The 18,279-nt window shown below is 43.2% G+C and overlaps 1 protein-coding gene across 6 annotated transcripts in view; it reads right to left on the bottom strand.

The window, feature by feature from the left end:
- Positions 1 to 18,223, bottom strand: part of ANKFY1 (ankyrin repeat and FYVE domain containing 1) — a 77,617-nt gene extending 59,394 nt beyond the window's left edge. For 5 of the 6 annotated variants that reach the window (XM_033848317.2, XM_033848318.2, XM_019926866.3 and 2 more), the window contains exons 1-2: positions 18,156 to 18,223; positions 1,650 to 1,842 (exon numbers count right to left, since the gene is read on the bottom strand). In XM_033848317.2, the coding sequence (XP_033704208.1) occupies positions 1,650 to 1,842; positions 18,156 to 18,165 (203 nt within the window). In that variant the 5' untranslated portion in view covers positions 18,166 to 18,223. Of the gene's footprint in view, positions 1 to 1,649; positions 1,843 to 16,444; positions 17,203 to 18,155 lie in introns of those variants that run through there. The other variant, XM_019926868.3, reaches the window with a different exon arrangement.
- Between the last annotated feature and the right edge of the window lie 56 nt (positions 18,224 to 18,279).

Raw genomic sequence — 18,279 nt, 5'->3', positions numbered from 1 at the left:
GAGTCCACGAGCCACAACTACTGAGCCTGCGCACCTAGAGCCCGTGCTCCACAACAGGAGAAGCTACTGCAAGGAGAAGCCCACGCACCCCAATGAAGAGCAGCCCCCTCTCGCAGTCTGCAACTAGAGAAAGCCTGCGCACAGCAAAAAAGACCCAGTGCAGCCAAAAATTAATTAATTAAATATAATTAATTAATTAAATAAATATTTTTTAAAAAGGAATGCAATCAACTGTTACGTATTACAGAAAGTAAATTATGGGAATTCTAATGGGTAAGAGCCTTGGACAGTGGGACAGCTGTGTCTGTAATAGAAATGCTAGGCTTCCTGGGGCCAACGGAAACAAAGTTTTCACTTGTCCATGGGAAAAAGAGGAGGGCGAAAAGAAAAAAAAACAATGAACTATATTTTACAAGTAGATACATCCATTAGATTTAAAGAAAGCCCTGTCCTTTACTCAGAGTATGTACTTCCTATTTTTTTGGTATTAATTTTTTCTTTTCTTTTAGAAATGATTAAGATGGTAGATGGCAATCCTGGATTTTGATCTATTTTAAATGTCATAATTTCAAAATTTTACTTAATCATCTAATCCAATCATCCTTCTCCCTAGTAGGCAAATCCTTCCTTCCACACACATTCATGTCCATGTTTCTTTTCCACATCCACATCCCAGCTCAGTCCTTCATCACTTCCGGTCTGGACTATTTACGACAACATCATGGCTGCTCTTGTCTTTTTATAATTTCATCTATACGATGTTACCAGACTAATCTGCCTAAAACACCACTTTGATTATGATAGTCCTATAACTCAAAAACACTGTTCCACACTTCCTAGAGGATCAAATCCAAATTCCTCACCTTGGCATCCCCAATCCACCCTACCTTACCCACCTCTCCCAGTGCTCCCCTACATGGACATGTACCCTAAAATGGGCCCCTCACTGTCCTCTAAATCCTCCACATGTTCCCATGTTTGAGCCTATTCTCAGCCACTCTCTCTACTAGTAATATCACTGTCTTTATCTATTAAATCCTACTCAGCCTTTAACCTTTACCTCAAAACTCATTTAATAACAATTAAAAACTGAGCACTTACTATATGCTAGACTGTTGTTCTAAGTGCTTAAACAGTATTTTATTAATTTAATCCTCACAACAACCCTAAGGTAAACAGTTGTATTATTATCCCCATTTTACAGATTAGGAGGCTGAGGCATGTCATATAGCTCCAGGTCACATAGCCAGTAAGTGGCCAGCTGAGCTTCTAACACAGGCTGTGTGGCTCCAAAGTCCACCCTCAACCATCATGCTACACTACCCACTAGTTCCAAGAAGCCCTCTTTGACCAGCTCAAGAGAAAGCGACCTCTCCCCTCTGAATCCCTGCACCTGTAAGCTAATTCCTATCTATACCAGCGATGCTATCTATCACCATCACTCCTATACTCTGTACTGAATATAAGCAGCAAACAAAAGAGACAAAATCTTGCCTCAAGGGGCCTACATTCCAGAGACTAAAGGCTGGTCAACTAGTAGAGAGAAATAAACTTGGGAAGAAAGTCAGTAAGAGGAGAAGCTGCAATGTAGCCTGTGAATAAAGCAAAAGGGCTTGCTTCCCCAAACTGGCCCAGTGCCAGGAGCTCACCTATACTGCTCCTGCTCGTACAGGTCGGCCACAATCGTCAGCAGGCGGCTGATGAAGGACTCTTTGCTGCTTTCCTTGTTTGCTTGCGCAGCCAAAAGGGTGCATCTCTTCTCTGTCTCTGCCAATTTCTTCTGCAGCTTGACATACTCCTGTCGGAGAAGCATCAAGTGCTTCTCCAACTTGGCCACCTCCTCTGCAAGGGAGACAGAAAATCAAGTTTACCACAGCATGTGTAAAAGCAGACAGCATCCACTCATCCCTCATCCTGCAGCCAGGATGGCTACCAAAATGACTACAGCTGACCCTTGAACACGGGGTTGAACTGCGTGGGTCTACTTACACACAGATATGTTTCATTAGTAAATACATACAGTACTACACCATCCGCAGTTGGCTGAATCTGAAGATATGGAGGAATCAAGGTCATGGAGGGCTACAAATTACACGAAGATTTATTTTCCACCGTGCCGGAACGTAGGTGTTCCTAGCCCCTGGAGTTGTTCAAGGGTCAACTGTAGTCACGTGACATTCCTACTATTTCTTATTGATACTCCTACAAGACCAAGAGTGGTTTTGTTTGAGGATGCCATCACAGTCCAGGGATGTCTTCCCAGTTTCCCTGAAGACCAATATTTAATATATGGAGTCTCAGGAATGATTATCAGAATTACTTGGGAGGCTTTTTCAAACCACTAGCAGTAATAAGTAACTTCTACATATCACATGCTGTTCTACAAGCTTTCCGTGAACTCTCATGCAAGATTCATGACAACCCCATGGGGTAGGTACTATTACTAGCCACACTTTTCAGATGAGGACACTGGGCCACAGATTAAGAATTTGCCCAAGGTCACGAAGCTGGTGAGAGGTGGGGCTGGGATATGAGCCCAGGCATTCTCATTCCGGGGCCTGTGATCTATTAACCACCACCCCACACTACCTGACACCTGCCCTCCCTCAGGAAGCCTCAGGGCAGTCAATAACGGTTCAGATGAAAGCAAGTAATATTCCACAGGTGTGCTGGGGCAGATTTAAAAGGTTGAGAACCACTGTATTTTTTTTTAATTAATTTATTTATTTTTGCTGTGTTGAGTCTTCGTTTCTGTGCCAGGGCTTTCTCTAGTTGTGGCAAGTGGGGGCCACTCTTCATTGCGGTGCGCGGGCCTCTATCGCGGCCTCTCTTGTTGCGGAGCGCAGGCTCAGTAGTCGTGGCTCACGGGCCTAGTTGCTCCGTGGCATGTGGGATCCTCCCAGACCAGGGCTCGAACCCGTGTCCCCTGCATTAGCAGGCAGATTCTCAACCACTGCGCCACCAGGGAAGCCCGAGAACCACTGTATTTGATTCATTAAATTCAACAAACATTTACCGAGTAGCTACGAGGTGCCAGACACTACAGTGGTAAGCAAAATCAGACATATCTTTCCTCAGAGCTTTCAGTAACCGGGGAAAGTAAATTTTTATAATTAAAATAATAATTGCAACAACCAAATGCAAAACTACAACTCTAATGAGTACTAGAAGAAAAGAACAGAGCTATGAGAACCTATAATAAAGAAATTTAACTTCCGACATCAGGCAAGACTCCCCTGAGGATGCAAGCAGTCAAGAGACTTCTCTCTTCCTTTCCCTGGAACTTTGGTGGGGATTCGTGCAACCATGCATAAATCATCGTATCTAGGGAACCACAGTGCTGCTATGGTCATTCTCTGGGCTTCGGTCCATCCACCCCCTACTCCCCACCACAGATATTCCAAATCTTGACACCGCCCTCAACCCCATCTCCCACCCAATCTGCCTCATTCTTGGCCAATGTCTTGAGAAAACTGAGCTACTGCCACCGACCCCCACCGTGCCAGCAACTACTCCCATCTACCCTATGCTTTCTCAGTGAAACCATCTCCCTCCTATCCAAGCTTAATCCCTCCACCTCTGCTCCAAACCCATCACTCTCCTCTGGTCCTCTGCTTGATCATCAACCCCCCCTCCTCCAGCAACTTCAATCTCTTTCAGCTGGGCCCTTCTCATCAGCACATAAAGCTGTCCAGGTCTATACCTAGTAAAAACAAAACTCTCCTTCCACACATCCGACCCACCTCTGCCCTTCCAGCTCTATCTACCACACACATTTCCTCACCCACTATTCCCCTGCCACTCCCTCCTTCTGTCCCCACCACTCCCTTGAAACTCCTCTCACTGATGACCTTCTAATTGTCAAACCCAATAGACACTTGCCAGTGGGTCTCCTCCCACACCTCTGTAACATGACTCAGGACACTACTGTCCATCCCTCTTTTCTTCTCTTCTTTCAGCAACCACAATGCCACCTTCTCTCCAGTTCTGGTGCTCTGTCTCTTTCACATGCTTCTCTGCATCCCTCCGAACACTTGACCACTGACACTCCCCAGGGGGTCTATCCTTGGCCCTCTTCTCCACCGTGGGATCTCCTAAGGCAGCAGATTTTTGGTCTGTGGTTGATGCCAAAATCTAGTGCCAGTGATCCGTAGATTCATCTCTCTAGTGCAGATCTCTCTTCTTAGCTTCAACTATCCATCTGCCCGACAGACATTTCTCCCTAGTGGCCCACAGGCACGTCAAATTCTCTATCCCCAAAACAAAGCTTCGAGCAAATGTGCTCTTCCTTTGTATGGTCCCTATATTAATAAATGACACCAGCATCTATCCTAGTTACCTGAAGAAGAAATGTGGGAGGAATCCTGGATGTCTCCTGTTCACTCACATGACTCTAACCCTACCCCAACTCAAAAACTGACCTTCCCACTTAAAAAACAAAGGAATGGTTAAATAAAGTGACATAAGAGTTTGAAGTTATTATGCAACTATTAATGTTTTCAAAGAAATATGTGATACTAAACATGCATTTTCAAATTATAAATATTATTAACAGAAAAAAGGAGGCTGAGAAGCATATTTTATAAGTCTAATTTTATTAAAAACATTCACATATATGAGGAATAAAAAGACAAATACCACAAAATATCAGATTTTTCTCTTCTTTGCACTTTCCTGCACATTTCAGGTATTCTACAACAAATGTGTTCTCTTTTCATAATTATAAAAAAATATTTAAAGAGAAATGTGTTTAAATACTTAAATACTAATAGCCTATCTTCTGCATACATACAGTAGGGAATTTTTCCCCTTCATCTAGAGATTCCACATTAAATAAATGCCTGGAGTCAAAAACCTGGCTATCTCAGGTATAAATCAGTATTCTTAGGAAAATAAAGGAGAAGGTACTTGCAAGATGAAAATTTGCTTACAACTGCTAAAATGATCACTGTGGTCATGAGTTACATATCAGATGAGAATTCCTAAAACTAATTTTTTTTCAAAATACTGCAATTATTTGGCCTACTAACCGTTAAACCAAATATTGTTTTAAAAAACACTGGCTAAAGGAAAACAGTACTTACAATGATCCTATTGCAATATTTTTTCAAATCTTAGCATTACATTTACACAAAACCCCTTCAGTAGGACTCAGGTCTACACTGCTATTCTGGTGTGACAAATCACTGGTTTTAAAGAGTTCTTCATAGTTACTCAGACTAAAGAGCCATGAAATTGCAATTATTTACCTAAAACGGGGACACATTTAACACAAAGCAATAAATTCATGTGACTGTACAAAATTTATACTTTTTTTCTTCCTGTAAAGAAATGGAGTTGATGGGTCTCTTTAAAGAAAAACTGGCACTCATTTTCTACATGTGGTAACAGAAAATGTAAAAGGACATATGAATTAGGAGTAGCTTCAAATTATGTCCAAAAACTGCTAACACTCTTGGCAAAATCAATCTATGGTGTCACGATAACGGTTATCTTTGGGGGAATGGGCGGAGAGTGGTAATTGGGAGGGCACATGAGGGATGCCCTCTGGGATGCTGGTAACATCCTTTTTTGTTGTTTTTTAACTTAGTAATGGTTACATTCCTGTTTTATTTTGGTAATTCACTGAGCTCTATACTAATGCTTTGCTCTTGGCATGTATCTTATGCTTCAATTAAACAGTTTTAAAAAATTCATATACACCTGTAGTGGATTCTGGAGTCCAAGCAATGGGGATCTAAATCCTTTTAGTAACTAGCTATGGGGACCATGGGCAATTCATTTCTCTGAGCTTTAGTTTCTTTATATGTAAGATGGGGGGCGGGCAGGAATCTACTACTCAGTGCTGTAGTAAAAATTCAATGAAACTACTGTAATTTGCACATGCACTCAAAACTGTCAGCATTGCCTCCACCCTCCTCTTTGCATTTCACAATTACATAATTATTGGATAAACAGTTTAAACTATTTTAACTGTTTACACATTTTTTTGAGTCATGAAAAGCAGAATGAGTTTCAAATGTTTTATTGACTTAGGAATTAAGATTGATCAATTAAAATCATGGCAAATCAACAGGACATTATCAGAAGGATGAGGTGATGAACAAAAGTAAAAACAGAAATGGAAACACCGCTAACTACTGAACGAGCTACTTTAAATACTGCATCACCTCGTATAGCAAGTCTGCAGTGACAATTCCCGAACCAAAAAGTAAAGCCTAACATGCTTTAAAAAATCATCACTACTGTTCATTTGAAAGAGGTGTAAGTTAGGCTGTACCTTAAAAAAAGCTCTCAGGGCTTCCCTGGTGGCGCAGTGGTTGGGAGTCCGCCTGCCGATGCAGGGGACACGGGTTCGTGCCCCGGTCCGGGAGGATCCCACATGCCGCGTGGCTGGGCCCGTGAGCCATGGCCGCTGAGCCTGTGCGTCCGGAGCCTGCGCTCCACAACGGGAGAGGCCACAACAGTGAGAGGCCCACGTACCGCAAAAAAAAAAAAAAAAAAAAAAAAAAAGCTCTCAAAGAGGCAACTGCTAAGCTACCCTAGGAAAAAGTCAGTCAATGCCTATAATTGATCAATCTAGAAATGGCAGTATTATCACTTAGAGGTAAACAGAGAAGAGTGGAAAGTGGTCTGCGGAGTGGGTCTGAGGGGTAGCAAATTTATTTTTTGTTGTAAGTCTTGTAATATTATTTGAATTTTAAATCTATGTGCACTTACAAAGCAAATATACTATTTCACACAAATTTTAAAGATTATGGAAAACAATTACAAATATGAGGAAAAATAAAAAATTTTCTAATACCCAAGTGTAAGGGTTTTTATATATCACAAAACTTTAGGAAGGGAAGGAGCCTAAAGATCATCTCTTTTGGCTCAATTCCCAGAGAGTGAACCAAGGAGCAGAAAGGGGACAGGCCCACAACCAGCAGCCTACCCACCTCTTGCCTCAGACTGTGTTTGATGACATTACTCCCAAACTGGCTGCGTAAGAATCACTTAGGCAGTTTGAACTAAAGAGAGAGAGCGCGCCCAAATTCAGTAGATCGGGAGTGGGGTCACAGGAAATACAGAGTACTTTTAAGACTACCCCAGGTATGGGGATGACTAGCCTGGGGAAAAAGTTCAGCCCCCAGCGCGTACCTCCCCAAGTCACACAAAGACTGCTCTGGGAATACTACTGTTTAGATAGAAGACCAACTGAACTGCAATTTTTCTGTTCATTCATTGACTTGTTCAAAGGTTTTCATCTCCTAGGAAGACAGCTGTATAACCTAGTCATTCATTAAAAATTTATTAAGCACCTATGCAGTGCCAGTGTCAAAGTAAAGAAAACCATCTTGGCACATGTTTTTTTACAAAGTCACAAGGTAATAGAGAAGATGGGCAATTAAACAAGACAAATTGATAAAACCTGACAGCACTCTGACAGGGGATGCAAACTGAGCATGGAGCAAGACCACCTGGCTAAAGCCAGCGCAAGGAAAGACACTCCAGACAAGTGATGTTTTACTCCAAAAGATTTAAATAAAGCCTCTGCTTGTAGCATACTGGGTCCAGAAAATGTAAGGAAAAGGCTTCAGTGTTTTGTTTTCTTGGTCAGATTTTCCTTTTAAACTAGTATCAGTCAATGGGTTTGTGCAACAGGCATAATACTAGGCTCTAGGAGAAATACAAATAATTAGAAGGCAAGACCTAGTCTTGTCCTCCATAAAAGTCACTGGCACCACTCACCTGCCTCTCTCTAAGCCAACTAAATGGATGGCCAGAGGACACCTTATCTTGCTAGTTCAAACTAGTGGCTACAGTCACATCCCACTTACCCAAGAGATAGCTTCCAAGTTTTCACAGGGTATAGCCTGTGGCTGTCGACTGCAGATTTTTCTTCCCTGAAGCAAACGAACCCTTTAACCCTGGTTTCAATCACACCATATTCTAGCCAACCTTTTGCTCAAGAGCTCCAATCCATCAAGACTATAGCATCTGTAAATACTCTGCATTTCCATTTCACTTAAACTATCATTCTGCAAGTATTTATGAAGCACCTGCTATGAAGCATTATAGTAGATCACCAGTTGCCTCTTTGAGAGTTTTTTAAAAGGGCAGTCTAATTTGCACCTCTTCCAAACAAATAATGTATTGATAGCACCAAAGGAGTACCAAATATAGAATCAAAGTAGTATCTACAGGAACTCACAAACAGGAGGGAAAAGAACAAAGCTAACAGTCACAAAGAATCTGGATACTGATTCATGTGGGGGAATTATGAGGACATTTGCCTTCAACAGTAGAAAGTTACTAATTCCTTTAACCCTTAAAGAAAAGATCATAAAAGTTCTGTTTCAAACACCTTCTCAAGGAATCCTTGTAAATTTCTTTGGATATCAGTTATACACACGTAAATCCAAAATCTACAGCAATAACCCTAGTCTCTCTCCAGAATTACTGACACAAATTTCTACCTGCAACCTCGACCCTGACATTGTTGTTTCAGTCAACAGTTCCCTAACAACACGAGACATAAATTACAAGGGTTATATAAATTACAAAGAGAAGAGGCAAGATGAAAGGAGGGCTTTAGGATATAGGGCTCTCATTCATGAAATCAGAGATGCTCCCCGCCTAGCATCTTTTGTAGGATGAAACCCTGATCCCAGGTGCACCTAACAGCGGTATTGCAACTGCCACACCGTTTCATAGTATAATGGAGAGAGCACCCAAGGCTGAGATATTATTCTGTGGGCAATGCGTCTGCTTGCAAACAGCAATACAAATGTGTCCTTGAAGTACCACCAAGCTGTAGAGTTCTTACAGGAAAAAGTATACAATTACCATTCTGAGCAATGAGAGTCCGCCTGCTGTCGAGGAGTAATTGAGTTAAGATAGATTAAATTATTTAGAACAGTGTCTAGTTTAAAGGTTTACTACCACTTCTTTATCAAGTGACTAGTTTTCAGCTGTGGCTTCTTCTTTCTCTTCCTCCAACTTTCCTTTTGAAAAATAAGCCTAGAAATTTAAATAATAGATAAACCTACAGTTTTGCCGAAAGAGCTATGCTAAGTATTGGTGAAGAATGTCAGCACTTGCATTATAATTCAATCATGTTTCTTTCCAAACAATACCCATTTGCTCTTCACCAACGCAGTTGGAGGTGAGACATTTTCATGAGCTCTCTATAATTCATCACTCTTGACCTAACCAAAGATGCCTGAGACAAAAAAAAAATCTACATTCACTATTAATAGCCTAAAAAAGAGACCAACATCAACTGCAATATATATATATATATATATATATATATATATTTTTTTTTTAATCAGCAAGTCATTGGACAGTCAGAAAAGGAACCCACAATGATCCTTATAAGACTCTTCCTTCTAGGTCAGGAGTCGGCAAACTTTTTCTGTGAGGGGCCAGATAGTAAATAGTTTAGGCTTTGTGGTAGAAAGCAGATCAGTGGTTGCCAGAGGTCAAGGGAATGGGGTTGAATGAATGCAAAGGAGTTCAAGGAAATTTTTTAAGATTATAAAAATGTTCTCGATCATGATTTAAGATCTTAAGCCAAAGCCCATGCTCATCCCACTGTACCATGCTACCTACTTTCAGCTCTAATGTCAGGACATCAAACACGTATTTATTATTAATTCACTGATTTAGAAATTAAATGTTGTTTCCATTCCCTACCTTAAATGTGATTTCTACTCCCCTCTGCCTACTCCAATACTAACCCACACTGTATTCATTAAACCTTTTTAGATTAACAAAACCCTGATATTTCCTTTCTCTACACTTCTGTAGTTCTTACTTTCTAGTCCCAATTTTAGCAGTGAATTAGTGTTCTTTTGTATAATCCTTTAATTACCGACTTTCTCCCTACTCTGCTTCAACTATGTCCATTAGATAAAAGAAAAATGATCGTAAAAGCTGTGATAACATTTCATTTTGAGAACTACAAGAATAATTTTTGTTTCAGACATATATTAGAGTCTTCCACATAACAATATTTCATTAAAGCATGTATCAAAGTCCCAGAAAATACTATCTTCTTTGTTGGCACCAGAAAAGATAAGCTCCTCACAGGTGATGAATTACTACCACTACTGCTTTCCTAAACCTGTCATACTAAAGATGTCATTTTTCTTTCACTGGGATTACTGAATATTCACTAACCAAGAGTGCTAACTATGGGAAAATTGTGTAATGGAGAATAAGAAATAAGTGGATACATTTACTGTTCAGAATTCAAGTTCACAAAATACCCTAATGAAAAAAGGAAGGGAAGGAATTCCTGGCCGCCTAGTGGTTAGGATTCCGGGCTTTCACTGCCGTGGCAAAGGTTCAATCCCTGGTCAGGGAACTGAGATCCCGCAAGCTGCACAGCTAGGCCAAAAAAAAAAGAGGAAGGGAAGGGGAAAGAAGACAGCAATACCATCGGGAGGAGGTTACAAAGGAATAGTAAGATACCCCTGCCAGTCTGTAACCTCCCAGTTCACACAAAGTTTGTATTACTGAAAACAAAATGGTGCTAAGAGACATTTCACATTTTGACTTTTCACACTTTAAAAAGTCTAGCAATTCTGTCATAACTCAAATGCATTGACAACGTCCAAAAGCCATTACTTAACAAAAGTTTGCTTTAAAAAATCCTTTTACCCCAGTTTACAAATAAAACCAATTACTCAGGACTTCTTAGTTAGGAAAGATGACCTTATTTTATTTATGTATATGTGTGTATATGCACATAGTTATATTTGTTTAAAAAATGATTCAGTAGGGCTTCCCTGGTGGCGCAGTGGTTGAGAGCCCGCCTGCCGATGCAGGGGATACGGGTCCGTGCCCCGGTCCGAGAGGATCCCACATGCCACGGAGCGGCTGGGCCCGTGAGCCATGGCTGCTGAGCCCGCACGTCTGGAGCCTGTGCTCCGCAACGGGAGGCGCCGCAACAGTGAGAGGCCCGCGTACCGCAAAAAAAAAAAAAAAAAAAAAAAAAAAAAGATTCAGTAAAACCCTCTTTTATTCAATACTGGCTCAGTTTGAAAAAATTGTTTTGGGGGATATACTGATCTTCACTGAAGCTGAGTGATGCAAAAATCTGAGTTTTTAAAAACTTCCCAGGTGATTCTAATATGCCGGGTTCTCCAGGTTGAGAGCCACTAGCATGAACTACCAGAATGACAGCAGAAAGGAAAGAACGTATGTGAGAGCTTTATAAGAGTCACAGGATTTGGTGACTGACACCAGACTTAGGAGGAAGTCAGGGATGATTACTAGGTTATGGACTTGAGTTCGGCTAGACAGTAGTGCCACTAAGCATCAATGCAAAAGAGAAAAGTTACTAAACTATAAAGCACAATATGCATGTTTTTATGAGAAACTTTGCCTTCCCCTCTCGGTTCCACTTCCATTAAGGCTGCGACTGTGTGTTGCTCACTTTGTCATCCCTAGCAATAGTTGCCTGTACTTAATAGAAATGAAATACATTTTTCCTGATTGTGATTCAACTCTGTTAAGACTTGTCTGCAAGTCAGTGGCATGACTTAGTATGTTTTTCAAGACCTCACTCTGGGGACTTCCCTTGGTGGTCCAGTGGGTAAGCCTGCGCACTCCCAATGCAGGGGGCCCGGGTTTGATCCCTGGCCAGGGAACTAGATCCTGCATGAAGGCCGCAACTATAAGTTCACATGCCACAACGAAGAAGTCCACATGCTGCAACTAAAGTCCGCATGCCACAACTAAGACCTGGTGCAGCCTAAATAATATTTTTTTAAAAAGCACAGCATTAAAAAAAAAGAAAAAACCTCACTCTGTGTAGCACTGATCACAGATAGGGCTGGCTTCACAGGAGATACTCAACAAATATTAGCTCACTAGCTAATTTTCACACAAACGCCAGTCTGACTGGAAATGCTTCCAACTGCCTGCTAAGACATAACCACCTAAAGGTATATTGGGCATGGCAAAATCTGTCCATACCTGAGATCAAGATATTTGTTCTCAAATCTGTTCCTCTTCTTCCTGTTAACAGCCCAGCCATTATCTGAGTCACCCAGGCCTAGAACCCTTGGGTCATCTTTGATATCGCCCTCTTGTCAACATGCAAACAGGTTTCCAGAGTCCTGTCTTTTATGCTGTCTATAGTGAGTATCTCTCACAGCAGTCCTCACCAACCCCAATGCCCCTTACCCAAGGACTCACCTTCAATTGCTACGGCACCCACTCCAGCCTCCCTCCCTCATTCCCTCCCAAATCCATCCTCTACATTATACAGCCTTTTCAACAGGCCTCAGACAATTCTAGTCACGTCACTACCTTGGCTGATACCTTTCAGTAGCCTCACCCCACGGTCCACAGAGCAAAATGCAAATGCTTAAACAATCCCTTCATAATCTAGCCCTTAACATACTTTTCCAACCTCACATCCTGCTATTGATATTTCTTCCGGGAATACTGACCTCCTCCCACCCACATCTCCCCATGTCCAAAAGCGGCCTATTTTTCCAAAGTCCAGCCCAGATAAGCCCAGCTTAACTCCTGCAGCAAAGGCCTCCCCTGACACCCAAAACATACTCCCCACTTCCCTAAAACATCTCTTCCTACTCTGAATTTTCAAAGTAACTCCTAAGCATTTTTCACCTTCCACCCTACAATGCAGTTTCTTTTTCTTTTTTTCTAAATTAATTTATTTATTTTTGGCAGCATTGGGTCTTCGTCGTTGTGCGCGGTCTTTCTCTAGTTGCGGTGTGCAGGGGCTACTCTTCGTTGCGGTGCGCGGGCTTCTCATTGCGGTGGCTTCTCTTGTTGCGGAGCACAGGCTCTAGGCGTGTGGGCTTCAGTAGTTGTGGCACGTGGGCTCGGTAGTCGTGGTTCATGGGCTCTAGAGCGCAGGCTCAGTAGTTGTGGAGCACGGGCCTAGTTGCTCCACGGTATGTAGGATCTTCCCGGACCAGGGCTCAAACCCGTGTCCCCTGCAATGGCAGGCAGATTCTTAACCACTGTGCCACCAGGGAAATCCCTACAACGCAGTTTCTAACACACATGCTTTCGTCTCCCCTCCTGGACTGCAGTGTTCTCTGTGAAGAGGCTCTAGGTCTGGCTCTTCTTTTTTTAACCACTGACTACCTCTCCCTCCACCCCCACTCCATGCTCATCCCATCCTCCACCCTACAGTGCATTAGTAGGTGGAGTTCAATAATACTGTAGGTCCCTGGCCTACTCAGATTTAACAAGAGAGCCTGAGGACATAGTTTCTCATTTTGTTGGGCATGTCTGTAAATCATGATAATGTCCCAACTACAGCAACTCACCTTGCCGGTGACTGAAGCCCACATATCTGAGCATGATTCAGTAGCTCTACTCTGGCACATCCACAGTCACTGCAGTGACTGGATAAACTTCGTTTCTTTGTTTTTAAAATATATATATATCCTCAAGGAGAAAGCTAACAGCCTCTGCTGGTGACAGAAATGAAAGAAAGGGAAGATAGAGAAAAGAAAGGAATGGTATATAGAGAGATACTGCTTGAGGGGTCACCAGACAATACATAATTATGAACAGACTGGGACATCTGATGAATGAATAAAATAATAAATGAAGAGATAAACTTTCAAACTGGAAGGAGCAAAATTTCTCCTTTCACTGTTTCTACCAGCCTATACCAAGCATTTTCTGGAACACTGCTGTCCAACAGCACCTTCTAGAATGATGCAAGTGTTCTATTCATCTGTGCTGTCTGCTAATATGGGAGCCGCTAACCACACGGTTACTGAACACCTGGAATGAGGCTAGCATGACTAAGGAACTGAATTTTAAATTTTATTTAATTTTAATTAAATTTAAGAAGCCATGTGTAGCTAATGGCTACTGTAGTGGCCAGGGATTGTCCAGAATACAGAATGTCTTCACCTTGTTACTTGAATTGTTGTCAAAAGTATTTTCCTGACCAAATTCCAGTAAGCTTATAAAAGTCCATGATCATTTTTCTGTTTAACAAGTCACATTTTTTTCCAATTTTCACTTTTATTTTATTGAGGGGAGAGTGGTTTAAGAGGAGACTAAGAGAGGGGACTTCCGTGGTGGTCCAGTGGCTAATACTCCACGTTCCCAATGCAGGGAGCCCGGGTTCGATCCCTGGTCAGAGAAATAGATTCCACATGCCACAGCTAAAAAATCCCACATGGGGCTTCTCTGGTGCTGCAGTGGTGAAGAATCTGCCTGCCAACGCAGGGAACACAGGTTCGAGCCCTGGTCCAGGAAGATCCCACATGCCACGGAGCAACTAAGCCCGTGTGCCACAACTACCAAACCTGCGCTCTAGAGCCAATGAGCCACAACTACTGAGCCCATGTGCCACAACTACTGAGCCTACACCCTAGAGCCCATGCTCTGCAACAAGAGAAGCCACCACAATGAGAAGCCCGTGCACCACAACAAAGAGTAGCCCCCACTCACCGCAACTAGAGAAAGTCCACACAGCAACGAAGACCCAATGCAGCCAAAATAAAATAAAATAAAATATAAATAACTTAAAAAAAAATCCCGCATGCCGCAACTAAGACCTGGCGCAGCCAAATAAATAAATAATAAATATATTTTTTTTAAAAAAAGATGAGACTAAGAGACAGACTGCATGGTAGGTACACTGCATGATACACTATTTCTTTTGAGATAGCGATTATCCTCCTTTCAAAGTTGAGGAAACTGAGACTGAGAGCAATTAATTGGCTTGCCTGTGATCACAGCTTAGTAAAACTAGGATTCAAACCCATGTCTGCCTGCAGAGACTGAGCTCTTAAGCATGCTTAAATTGCTAAGACTAAACTGGGCTGGACGAAAAGTAGGTTAGGCAGTTCCCAGCAAGCTGATGTTATTCAGAGCACATTAAAAGTTGGACCAGCCAGCTTACTTGACAAGAGACTAAGGATGTATCCAGGCAACTTTCTTTCTTGAAAGCTGGACCAGCCAGCGTACTTGACAAGAGACCAAGGATGTATCCAGGCAACTTTCTTTCTTTCTTTTTTTTTTTTTTTAATTTTATTTATTTATTTTTTTATTTTGGCCACACCGCTTGCAGGATCTTAGTTCCCCGACCAGGGACTGAACCTGTGCCCTCAGCAGTGAAAGCGAGGAGTCCTAACCACTGGACCGCCAGGCAATTCCTGGCAACTTTTCTTGATGTCTGGTAAATGATGCTCAATAATTCATCCACTCCTTCAACCACGGGCACGATGCTAAGTTGGAAGATACAGCAGTGAACAAAACAGGAAAAGTCTCTGCCCTCATGGGGGTTATATTCCAGTAAGGGAATTAAAAAACAAACAAACAAAACCTAGGGACGGTCTCTAAAGAGGTGAGAACTGAACAGACACCTGAGTGAATAAAAGTTGATTAGCTGCGTGGAGAAACTGAGGAAGACTGTTCCAGGCCAAGGAAACTGCAAGACAAAGATATAGAGGTAGGAGTGTGTTGGGAATGTACAATACAAAGAACAGCAAAGAAGTTAGTGTGCAAGAGCTTTGTGAAGGAGAAGAAATAAAGTATCACTGTTAACCAGCGGCCAGATCCTGTTGGCCTGTAAAGATCACTGGAAGGCTTCGGAAAAATATATTCCAAATGTATAAAAGATATAAAATATATATAAAATCATGGAGAGCCACGGGGAATGGGGAGAACGTGTGGAAGGGTAGGTGTATTGCAAAGAGTGGGAGAGACATGATCTGATTTATGCTTTAAAAGGAACACTGGAGACTGTAAAAACAGGCTGTGGGGAAGCAAAATCAAGGAGAAAAAGTAAAAGCAGAAAGACCAAGTTGGAGGGACTTGTTCGAGTGATGAAGGAGGCTGAGATGAAGGACAGCTACAGAGATGTAGAGTGGAAATGGCAACTAATTTTAGGAAAGACTTTAGCTAAATATATACGGTCAAACCAATACCCATGGATGCAAGGAAAGGAAGAAGCTTGGTTTCTAAACGAGTCGCATTAAGAAGTTACTGTATAACTCAGCCCCTACAGGTTCTATTTACTATTCCTAAGCGCAATTTCCCACATTCTCACACTCACACCACCTAACGAAGACCATTATCAGGGAAATTCCCACAGAGCGTGCTTACAGATCATCCAATTGTTACATGACACAGATTTTTGCTATTTGTTTATATTTAAATGAGTATTTCTGAACAAGCATAGCCAGCTCCGATAAATTCTTTTTAAAGTACATGTCGCGTAACACCCCCGCAAAACACTGTTTAGATAACCTTGCCTTCCTGTGCATAACAAGCAGTTTCAGTTTAATGAGGTAACTGGACTAGGATGCTCCACTCAATTCTTCCCAAAGTCTGTGACATTGTTTCCAAAAAGCTTAAGTCAGAACACAGGCTAGGAAACTGGAACACACACAAAAAGAGTAAAATAAAAACTGTCGAGTCAGAACCTCCTGACTATGCTTACCTATCTGTACTTGCCAATTTAACCCTGAAAGGATGTTTTAAGGTGTGCTCTCCACCAGCTGCATCTCTCTCAAGGTTATCCTAACACAAATCTCAAGGCACTTGCAGGATAACAATCAGCATATTCAGCCAGTAGGAGCTCTTCAGGCTGGAACCGAACTGCAAGGCAGAGCAGGTGCTCAGTAAAACTGCTTAATGAAAAACCAACTGCCTTCTACAGTTTCAATCTTGGTAATGTACTCCCCAAACATTCCTTAACTTCCCTAACTGGTGTAAAAGCGCTGGAGTACCTGCCACCTCACATGAAGCCTTCCTGAACCTTTCCACCCCAACTCACTGCTCTGGGCAACACGCTCCATTTTCACTGGCTACCCACTGTGTTAAAAAATCTTAATCAACATTCTGTGACTCATCCAAAGACTAGCTTCAGGGGATACCTCAGCTTTCTTCGGTTCCTTTTAATCCTCCTCTGCTTTCATACAATATTTATCTGATGTTTCCCCCTCAGGGGGTCTAACATGGTAGAAAGAGCAGACAAAAAGTGGGTGCCTGCCCCGGATATCTCTAGAACTCGGCCTCAATTCCTTTATCTATAAAGTGCAAGTAACACCCATGCCGGACCTCCTTCACAAGGTTGTTGCCAAGTCTAATCCAAATGAGAAAAGCCTGCAAACTGTCAGGTGCTGCCCAAAAGTAAGATCCAAGTAAAGATACGTTCAGACAAAGCTTAGCTCAAAACCAATCGGACAGGTGGAGGACCAGCACAGTGCAGTCACTCAATAAACATTAAGTCAAATAAGGAGTATTTTCCTCCAGTAATGGGGTGAACAAGAGAAGCACACTAGCCAGGTCCGACAGCTTCACTCTAGGGTCCCTGGCAGGTAACTCCCATCTCTGGGTCTCCTTTCCCGCCACCTGTACAACAAGGCTTTGACAATGAAGGCTTCTAATATTGCTACGTTAAGGGCGGCTCAATCCGAGAGGCCAAATTGCCTTCACCTGCAGGGGCACAAAGAAAGCGCCAGAAAAGCGGGTAAAGACAGGACTGAGAGGCAAAGGAGTCGAGGTCTGGTTTAGCACATCTCTTAGGAGCAGCGTGACCTTGGCCAACTCCCCTACCAAGCAAACCCCCTCCTCCCGTCCACATCTCTCAATCTGGGGAAAGAATCCCAGCCGCTCCGAATCCCGAGGCTGCTGGGGAGCCCAGAGCCTATGGCCCCCTCCTGTTTGGCTCGTTGGCCCGTGACAGCCCTGGCTCACCCCCACCCCTCACCCTGGGAAGCGTCCTAAGCTCTTTCGCAGGGGAGGGATGTACTCCTTCCGGATGCGGGACCTGCCAGGACAGCAGTTTCGATTTCCTAAGGAGAAGGGTTACGTCCCCCGCCGTCCCAGCACCGCCGGTAATCAAAGGAGCCTCCCCGGCGGCCCTCGGGATCCCTGAGGCTGCACTCAGTGCTAGTACGGGACCTCACGACCGGCCCGGCACCCTGCCAAGGTCCCGCGGGGTCGGGGACGCCGGGAGGGGCGTTGCCATAGGAATAGCGCTCAGTACCCCGGCCCGAGGCGCGCGGCAGAGGCGAGAGAGGAAGGCTCGCGAGACCCGCTGTGCCCCAAGCGAACACACCCGGCCGTTCCCTCACAGGGCTGCTTCACCCAGCCAGCAGCGCCCCCACAGCTCCGCGCCTTCCCGCGCTGCTCCACAGAAACCTTACCTTCCGCCATGTCGGGCCCAGCCCTGCCTCAGCCTCGCGAGAAGTGCGCCGCTCAACTTGGGCGGTGCGTAACGGAGGTGCCCAAGTCTCGCGAGAGTCATGGGGGCCAGGGAGAGGGAGGGAT

The sequence above is a fragment of the Tursiops truncatus genome, chromosome 20, assembly GCF_011762595.2.
Source record: "Tursiops truncatus isolate mTurTru1 chromosome 20, mTurTru1.mat.Y, whole genome shotgun sequence".
In the NCBI taxonomy this organism is placed as follows: Eukaryota; Metazoa; Chordata; class Mammalia; order Artiodactyla; family Delphinidae; genus Tursiops; species Tursiops truncatus.
This window is presented reverse-complemented; position numbering and strand designations above follow the sequence as displayed.